Consider the following 10,077-nt stretch of genomic DNA (forward strand, 5'->3'; position numbering starts at 1 on the left):
TCAATTACTGCTTAGACTAGTTACTTCTTCAATTATTGTCTAATTGGACAACTAGTTTGAAGCTCTAGGTATACATATAATTTTGTTGAATGTGAAAGGGATTTTGATCTAGTCTCTAAGCAAGAGATCCCCGATCCTTGGAAACAAGCTCAAACTTCCATAGATTTCAAGCTTGGATTGTACTCTATACAGTGAGGCAATGAAAGACTTCTCTGCTCTTCGTTTCTTGCATTGCAAGTGTGCTTGTGACACCATGCATTAAGGAAAATATAAACCCCATAAGGGCCCTTTATACTTTTGGAATATACTCTCCACACCAATGGGCTTGTGGTCACGATTCCACCAAATTTTTCATATTCAAATGACCATAAATTGAGCATTTTAACTTCAAAAGTTGTAGAAAAATAGTGCATTTGGATCGCATTGCCAAGCTCTTTCCATAGATATGATACATGATATAGGTTTAAGGTATGGTTATCCATGCCTCTATTTTATGTCCTATTGTGTAAAGTGTGAGCTTTGTCCTAAGGTGTAAGTCAAGGAGAGGAGAGTGGATTTATCCCACATACTTTGGAGCAAGGCTGTAGAGCTACTTAATTAAAGCTCATTTCTTGAATCAATAAACAACTTCATTTTGCACTACATGCTTGTCTATGGTGAGCTTGTGCTAAGCTAAGTCAATACTCAAGATTGTGTTTATGAGTCCAAGCTAATTCTATCTTGGAACCTAATTCACTTGAGTGATAACCTTGCTTACACACACTCACACACTTGCACCATGTTTCTCTTTCATCCACCATAGCTAGCACGATCCAATTCTTAACATTTGGTATCGAAGCCATGGTGTGATAGCTAGGATTGTTGTTATGCATTTGTGTGTTAGTACAACTAGCATTACTCTATCATCACTAGATAAATCCATTTGATTTGCTCTTCTATTACATAACGCATGCCTAATTAGTATTCCATTAGCTAGCATGAGCATGTTCTTGAGCTAAAGACTCTTGGGCCACTACTCACTGGCTAATTGGAATCTTAATTAGCATAAGAGTGCATTAATTTTTGTCAAGAACTTGCATTTTGCATCCATTAGTTGCTCCTTATTTTAGCAAAACTGGCATTTGTAATTGGTGTGTGTGCGTAGCCCGTCTCGAGAGCTTTCCAACAAGCATGTGTATGCTTAAATCGTCCAAAATTAATCAAACAATGGTTTGATTAAATTTGGCATTTTTTTGTGAGCCATTTTCATTCATCCTCTACGTATTTGTGTGTCTGCAACAACAAAATCAACAACCCAAAATTTGTGTGTGTGTTTTGACTCCTTTAATGCTCATCAACCTTTTTCACACCTCCTTTGTGAGCCCACGTGGTGGGAACACCATGTTTTTGGGGGGCCTTTGACCTTTTTAAAGGCAAAGGGGGCCACACACTTGGGCACCCAGGCGGACCTCAAATCAGCGCCAAACTGCTCCAAAATCCACTTTCGGGTCCGCAAGGGGGATTTCCCACGGCGTGCGCCTTTTGGTTCTACCCGCTGCCCGGCCTGCCCTCGCCTTGCCCGGCTTACCCGCCCCTGTTGGGACCCCTTCCCACGATGCTTCCTCAAAGGCTTGCCTTGCCCACTAGCCCTAAGCACCGGGTCCCGCAAATGCCTCTTATGCCAAGCCCTCAAAGGCCACTAGCTTTTTAAGCCTCCCTTCCCACGTTGCCTCAAACTCTGAGAGTCCAAGAGGCCCAAAGCTTCCAAGCTCAAGGCCCTGCTCCCACCAAACTGCACCAAGGCAAACCTCCAAGAGACTTCAAAGCCTCCAAGAAGCCCAAAGTTTCCAATCTCAAGGCATTGCTCCCACCAAAGCTGCAGCAAAGCTTCTACACCGGCATTCAAAGGCGGCTTCTTCGAGCATACAAAGCTTTTAAAAAGGGGAGATCCAAAGGCATCCAAAGCCAACTTCGAAGGTAGATTCCAATCATCAAAGAAGAGCTCAAGGCTGTGAAGGGTGACTTCACCTCGAGTGAAGAGGTACTTCACATTTCATTAAGAAGATATTAAAATTTCAAATCTTGCAACCAAGCACAAACTTTGCAAATAAATTTTCTATCATTGATTGTGCTCGTGTAAGAGGCAGACACTGGCTAGGAGAGTCTCCTAAGCTAAGACCCCTCTATTGGCACAAATGGGGGACAAGGGAATAGAGAAATTCAATGGGGAGGGATTTCACACTTGGAAAACAAAGTTAAGAGGCTACCTTATGAAAAAATGTTTGTGGTCTATCATTAGCATTGCATTAGAGCAACAAGCCGAACCCGATGGAGTAGGGCATAGAGAAATTCAATGGGGAGGGATTTCACACTTGGCAAACAAAGTTAAGAGGCTACCTTATGAAAAAATGTTTGTGGTCTATCATTAGCACTGCATTAGAGCAACAAGCTGAACCCGATGGAGTAGGGCATCTACACTCATAGCAAGTGCACAAAATTTGGCCAAAGACAAACAAGTATCGGGAATTATCATCACTTCTTTGCATGATAACTATGTGCATTTCATAGATGAATGTAAGCATGCACATGAAGCCTGGCATGTCCTAGAAAGTAATTTTGGAGCTAGGGCCAAAAGAAGCAAAGTTAGTCTTAAAAGACAGCTTTACAAAGTTACTATGATTAAAGGGGAGGATATTGCTAGCTTAGTGAACATGCTTAAGAGCATTGTCACACAGCTCACTTACATCCAAGTTGAAGTACCAGAAGATGACAAAGTGGCCATACTATTAAGTGCACTTCCACCTTCTTATGACCACTTAGTCACAATTCTTGAAGAAAAAGAACCAGCACCACCATTTCAAGATGTAATCAACTCAGTCCAAGCAGAAGAAAGAAAGCAAAGAGGTCCACTTACCCCTTCAGGAGGAGTTTTCATCGCAACATCTTCAAGGGGAAGATATTCGCCATCAACATCAACAAACGGACGAAAGTGTTATGAATGTGGAAGAATGGGACACGTAGCGAAAGATTACTACACAAACAAACCTTGCAACAAATGTGGTAGGAAGGGACACCCTCCTTCTCGGTGCTACTCAAGTAGAGGTAGTAGCAGTGGAGAAAGTAGTAGTAGAAGCAACAACGGAAGCAACGAAGGCGAGAGACCTGACAGAGGATCAACTCACATAGTAGAAGACAAAAAGGATGAAGACAAAGGTAGCGTTTGTGAAGACCCATTTTGAAGATGCAGATTCTCTACTTGTAGGGAGGACTTTTTCTTGTGTGGATACTAGCTTATCATCCTGTGTGGACATCACCATCCTTTGTGAATATTTCTTGTGTGGATTTTTACCATCCTGTGTGGATATCACCATCTTTTGTGGACTTTATTTTCTTGTGTGGATATCACCATCCTATGTGGATTTTGTTAGCCTGTGTGGATCATGCATCTTCAGTATCTTGTCTTAGTACAAAACTGAAGGGGAGGATTGTAAAGTGTGAGCTTTGTCCTAAGGTGTGAGTCAAGGAGAGGAGAGTGGATTTATCCCACATACTGTGGAGCAAAGCTGTAGAGCTACTTAAAGCTCATTTCTTGAATCAATAAACAACTTCATTTTGCACTACATGCTTGTCTATGGTGAGCTTGTGCTAAGCTAAGTCAATACTCAAGATTGTGTTTATGAGTCCAAGCTAATTCTATCTTAGAACCTAATTCACTTGAGTGATAACTTTGCTTACACACACTCACACACTTGCACCATGTTTCTCTTTCATCCACCATAGCTAGCACGATCCAATTCCTAACATATTGTTGACTGAAATATGATTGGTTGCTCTTATAAAGTCCTTTTGGGGCTCATATTTTTCCTAATGGTGCATGCATGTGTGTGCATAGAAAGAAGTGATCTCTGTACAACTTCAATGTGTGCTCTTCTTTGGATGTGCATGTACTTCTTTGTGAAATCCATGCTTGATTGATGAGAACCAACGCTTTCTTTATTGATTGTAGATTGAACATTGAGTAGGATCAATTGAGAAGAGGCACCTTCACCGTAGATATACTCTTCATGAGTATTGTAGCTAGGTAAAGTAGGTCAAGTAGTTGTTACACTAGTATACACATTGTGAAATTCCCATATGGTTACATCCCTTTCAATGTTTATGAATGTAATTACTAATCGGACAATGGACCTATCAATACGAGTACAACTTATCTCTCAATAAAAAATATTTAATTAAAAAAAATAGATGCAACATTAAAGTCAAGCCAAAGTACAGATCTTTACTATGATGAAATTCTCATGAATGCTCTCATATTCTCTAGTACATATGCGGTTCCTACATCAATCCTTAATGAACTCGTTTTATTCAGAGTAGTATGCTAGCTCTTTGAGCTTATAAGCACAATTTTTTCTTGTGTTGGTGTAGGCTATTTTAATATTTATTCGATGCCATAGTATGGAAAAGGATGATGAAGGTAACAACATAAAGAAAAGAGAAATCTCCGTATGGAGAAGGATGAAGAACATAACAACATAGAGAAAAGAGAGATCTCCATCATATAAAATAAAAATTCATGGAGTATGAATGATGAACTCCTTGACCAAAAGACATGGAAAATTCTTTGTCCGTTTTTCCCACAATTTTTACACTAAAAGGTGTAAAATGTTACTGGTTTCTTCTAGTTAAGAAAGCTTGAAGTGCAGCTAGAATTTTGGGAAATATACAAGCACTCATTTTATTTTTATACCATCAGCATGAGGTAGGTAGTAAGAGAACTTTACACATATCTATGTATCTACAACCGCACATTCCTTCTGAAATTGCACCCAAATTACAACCAAACATTGCTATGCACATGTCACCTCCAATTAGGGGCCATAGTAGTGAGGGAACAATTTCCCCAATGGAGAAGTTGGTAACACTGATTGAGCACAGCTTGTAAAACTGATTGAGCACAGCTTGTAAAGGCCCTACCTATGTTCTTAACAACAAAAAAAAAAAAACCCATCAGCGCGGGGAATGTAGTAGGGAGATACATGATATGGTATAATTTCTACCTATGTTCTTTTGGAAGGGGTGATCAACAACCAACTTTTAATTTCTTCAAGAAGGGCTCGACGTCATCAACAGTACTGTGATCCAGCTGGCCGTGATTGATACGAGTGTGATGTTGTAAATCATGTGCAATTTTGTCACGCAATCTCACGTATTTGTTACATGCGATGCACAGCTCGGTTCGGTTTCCACAGGGCTCAGCATGGCCAGCCAAGTCGACGGCATGCACGGGGAAGCTGCAAAAACTACAGGCCACCATCCGGCGTGGGCATTGCTCCTTCTCATGCTTTGCAAGAAGGGGGGGCTCAAAGGCTTCTGCGCAGAGCGAGCACTTGAGCGGAGCGTGCTCACTTTGGTAATGCTCCTGCGCACGCCTTCTGGGAATCATGTCTCCACACAACTTGCAGCTTTCCAAATAGCGCTTGCAATGCATGGCATGCAACTCCAAATTTGCCAACGATATCTGTCGCCCACAGTGATCGCACGCGCCGCACCCCGACGTCGAACTGCAGGCGATACTACTGCTACTTGCTTCTTCCTGATCATCACCCATCCCTTTCATAACCATTTTTCTGCGTAATTGCAGGACGGTCTCTCTCTCTCTCTCTCTCTCTCTCTCTCTCTCTCTCTCGTCTCGTCTGCCTTTATGTATAAATAATATAGGCGCACTAGAAAGCATTTTTCAGGAAAAGCAAAAGCAACTCAGAAGTTACACGTCTTGAAAAGCTGTTGATAGTCAATTCTATGGTCAGAATTGAGCCAAGTGGACCAATACCCGTTTTGGCTCACTAGTTACATATAGAACTGCCAATTGATGGGAGAGGTTAGAAAAGTGTTTTGTGTGAGGCGGTTAGTCCTCTCTCTCTCTCTCTCTCTCACACACACACACACACACACACACACACACACTTGTATACTGTTCATGAGTTATATTTGTTCAAAAAAAACTTCCAAAAAGAAAAACAAACCCCCCCCCCCCCCCCCCCCCCCCCCCCCCCCCCCTCTCCCCCCCTTTTTTTTAAGGCTCCTTCTGCCTGGACCATACTAGGTCTAAAACTTAAGAAATTGATTTTTTATTTGAACCACTACTATCGGGGGCCAAACCCTTTATTGAATGATGATGCTCTGTCGAGCGTGATCAATGTCTACTGCTCTTAGGGAGTAGTGAAGGCAGCCTTCCTCCCCCCTGACTGTCGATCCCCATTGAAAGCCATGGGCGTGCTGCTCGATGCTGTATCTCACACTCATGGTGGAGCGTGGCCTTCCTTTCTCGATACCGTGACACTGCACACAGGTAAGACTTGCCTTCTCCTGCTATAAAAACAGGTGAGGGCGCATCTCTGCCCCTCACTTAGCTATTGTGGGTGTGTTGAGTTATTTTGTGAAACACCTCCTATCTACTTTCTACTACCAAGGAGAATGGAGCTCTCCTCGGAGGTGACTCAGGTGTTCAATCCTACCTATGCTGAGTTTACTGTTTTACTGCACTATTTTTACACATACTAAAGGTTTTAGAAGGAAGGTAGTCCTACCTTTTGCTGGTTAAAAGCACGCATACTGTGTAGGTTTTTTTGGCTATGATATTCTTGCAAAATTTGCGCAAATGGTATTTTCTGTTCAAGGGCTTGATATGGTAAAACTAGGAATGGTGCATCCTTGCTTTGTATAAAAACTACTCTTGACCTTGGACTGGTTGGGTCGCCTCTGTGGCTTACTATAGGCTATGTCGATTCTTGTAAATTGTTGCAGGTTCATATAGCTATGAGCTTGACTGGTTGTTTTCATTATGGCTGGCCGTGGGTCTTGTACATAAAAAATGCTCATCTATCATTGTCTGCATAAAAAAATGGGGGTGGCCTCAGTACAATGTAAAGGGCGCAGAGAATTGACCGCTGCAATACTTCACCTCCACATAAAACTTTTTGTGCATGTATGGCAGTTTGTGTATGTGGTGTATATGGTGGTGAGTATGATGGGTGGCTTGATGGACGCTCAGGCTACAATTGGTTATGTATTTAAAATGCGGACCGTCACTGTGTCCCTACTGTATAAATATTGGCTACAAGGGGTGATGGCCAATGGGCCACTTGGATCTGACTATGGCGAAAGCAGCTGGTTCTTGTTGATGTGGTTACTGGTCTTTTCTAAGCAGATAAAGGTATCTAATTATCTGACAGGTCTCGAAAACAGTGGGTTCTTTTGTGATTAACTGGTTGCTTATCATAATTGGGAGCTCATATTAAGCCGGACACTACATATCATGATAACCTGGCATTTTGTGAAGGTAAGTATACAACAACTCATTCTTTTGGCTTTGGAAATAGGCTATAGTTGGTATGGCCGGACACTACTATTCTTGATAATCGATAATGACTTTTTGGATAAGAAGGTAAGTATATAGCCGAGGATGTTTTGGCTTGGGTATAGCTTCCAAGCTTTTTTGGCAAAAAAATGATGAGGTTCAAAAAAGGGGGGAGTCTTGCTACTCTCTTTACTAGCTACATTGCTGTCTTATTGGTTGTTTAAAAAAACGAGGTAATCACCACCATCATCTTTAACATCTGGTTAACAAAAAGATGTCGGATTTCGCATCTCTGTATCTAAAAAAGTACCTTTGGTACCATGGGTTCTACTGATTGTAAAGGTAAGTATATGGTTGCTTCTTTATGCATAGCCACTGAGCGGTGGCTCTTGGTCTTACTTTTTGATGGACTTCACCATAGTCTATAAAGTAATATAAAAGACTGCTAACATACCAAATGAATAAACTAGCTTGTCTAAAGTAATTAAAACCTATAAGATGGACATGGATAACAACTGATATAGTCCATTGATACCTGTAAAACACATCCAAGGCTAACAGAACTGTTGTCTTGTTTGGATGGATGCAGGTAAGGACTCTATTTTATCTTGGATGGCTTTCTTTTCTTTGGCAAGCAACCTTTCTGTAATGAATTACTCACTGAGGAACGGGGAAGTTCTTTTACTTCTAGTCTTACTGAAAGAGGATCTCTTTCCTACAATCATTGTACCTGAATAATTCTAATACTGAGTTATTTTTGTACATATCAGTTCATTTTTCCTTGGCCAGCTGTCTTTTGAATGTAAAAATTCAATTATGTCTTATTAGTTAAGATTTAAACAGCTACACACACACACACACACACACACACACACACACACACACACACACACACACACACACACACACACACACACACACACACACACACACACACACACACACACACACACACACACACACACACACACCGGTCACGAGTTTTTTTCTTGGATTTTTTTAATCATTAGTTAACAAACCTGCCTAATGGGCTATAAACTACCCCTAAAACAGAGGGCTACATCAGCAAATGGGGAGACTCTCCCAATGAAAAAACAAGGTATACACAATGGGTAAATTAGGACATAGGTGGGGGGAAGAGACACACTGGTGGTTTGGTACTGCCATCAAGGCACGCTCTGAACCATGGTGAAGAATGGTCCTAGCTGCCACAATTTCAGAAAAGCCTCTCAATGCTCACGCATGCGGTCAGAGCTACCTTGGAGCCGCTCGAACTGGTCCCTGAGTGTGTGGACAAGCTCTAGCCAAAAGTTGCGAACATTTTCCACCGGAGGGACAGGGCGCGCCTCAAAAATGTGAAAGCAGCAGGCTCGCCAAATGAACCAAAGTGTCATGCCGCATATGAGCTCCCAGCACCTCTCTCTCTCTCTCTCCCTCCTCCACTCTTGAGGGATGATCTCTGTGGCTGGTTGTAGAGTAGGTCTGCCATTCTGTATCACATGAATCATCCTGCTGACTGAAGCCATCTTGAAGCGTAGTGCTGAGCTTGAAAGGGTGGACTAGGCAATAACACCCAAAAGTATACAGAGACGAACAGAGGATAGCCCAGACATTAGTTGCAGGACCCGAAGCCACACATGCGGTGCCATGGGGCAATCCCATAATGTCGTTGTGTCTCAAGTGGATGGCCCTAAGCTCCACATGCTGCCAAGAGGCCACTGTGCACCAACCAACTCCCAACTGTAGTCGCTCTATGTGTCACCAGCCACTGGAACAAGGTAACTCTCCTCGGCTGTTGGCTGTCCCATAACCGCTCCCAAAAGTCTGTTAGAAACTCTATCGCGAGGCCCTCCTCCTGCCAATGGGCCACTGTAGCAGGTCGAGCCTCTCTCCGAGCTGTCAGTATGTGTCGCCCCAACCAAGTTGTGTACTGAAAAAAGGGGGTCCCAGGGTAGTCAGATGGCACAAAGGGGTCTCGCTACTCCCCTGGGTTCCACTGTAGTCATGTTAGAGCCATGCCCAAAGCCACCAATGTCCTATCTCTAGCGTAGTAGGGTCGACGTCGATGACACACGTCTGCCCACTGATGCCACCAATCAAATCCTTTAGAAGCAGCACTCAACCACCTCGGGTGCCTCAGAAGGGACGTTGAGGAGACGACCCTCTCTCTATACCTCAAAGAACAAGTAAGAGCTTGAGTCTAAGCTGGCCCTCACTGCTATGAGGACCTCTAGTCGCGTGAAGGTCCCCATCCAGAGAGGAACTGACGGCTCCAAAGAGATGAGCCATTCTGTTGGTAGAGCCTCTGCAATGTCCTGACACATGCTCTCTGCCCCTCTCATGCCCTGCAAATGTGTGCTCTGAAGCTCCTCTAGAAGACCTTAAATTGCAGCTAGTCCCCAAGCAAACAGGCTGGCCCCTCTGCCATGGGACCCCAAGAGACATGTGGTCGGCTCCGGACCATGTGGCCACACTGAGTGCGGACCAAATGGTTCAAAACCAGTGACTATCTCATGCGCTCCTCAATGCAAGTGGGTTGGTGCTGCTCCAAGCCACCCCTCAGCTGCTCCCAAGCTTGCAATACGCTCATTGCAATCCGATCCTCCCACCTCCTACTTAGATCGACTTTGCGCATCTCTGTGAAAATCCACCATGTAGAGGTACTCTATGCCCCCCCCCCATTTTAGAGACTCTAGCGCTAATCTGCTGCAGCAACAACTCCTTCCAGGGCTCCCTACCTG

At 43.3% G+C, this 10,077-nt stretch overlaps 1 protein-coding gene and 1 long non-coding RNA gene across 2 annotated transcripts; one reads left to right on the plus strand and one right to left on the minus strand.

The window, feature by feature from the left end:
• Positions 1–4,571: 4,571 nt before the first annotated feature.
• On the minus strand, positions 4,572–5,661 carry LOC147458415 (uncharacterized). Its single transcript, XM_086511844.1, has 2 exons — positions 5,037–5,661; positions 4,572–4,960 (listed from the first exon to the last, which is right to left on the minus strand). The coding sequence occupies exon 1, from the start codon at positions 5,600–5,602 to the stop codon at positions 5,060–5,062; it is 543 nt and encodes a 180-aa protein (XP_086367970.1). The 5' UTR covers positions 5,603–5,661; the 3' UTR covers positions 4,572–4,960; positions 5,037–5,059.
• A 399-nt stretch (positions 5,662–6,060) lies between these two features.
• LOC147458416 (uncharacterized) lies at positions 6,061–8,100 on the plus strand. Its single transcript, XR_015188026.1, has 2 exons — positions 6,061–6,328; positions 7,926–8,100. It is a non-coding gene; the product is annotated as an uncharacterized LOC147458416 (long non-coding RNA).
• Positions 8,101–10,077: the final 1,977 nt, after the last annotated feature.

Source organism: Adiantum capillus-veneris, chromosome 5 (genome assembly GCF_014529385.1).
Source record: "Adiantum capillus-veneris isolate H3 chromosome 5, ASM1452938v2, whole genome shotgun sequence".
Lineage (NCBI taxonomy): Eukaryota > Viridiplantae > Streptophyta > Polypodiopsida > Polypodiales > Pteridaceae > Adiantum > Adiantum capillus-veneris.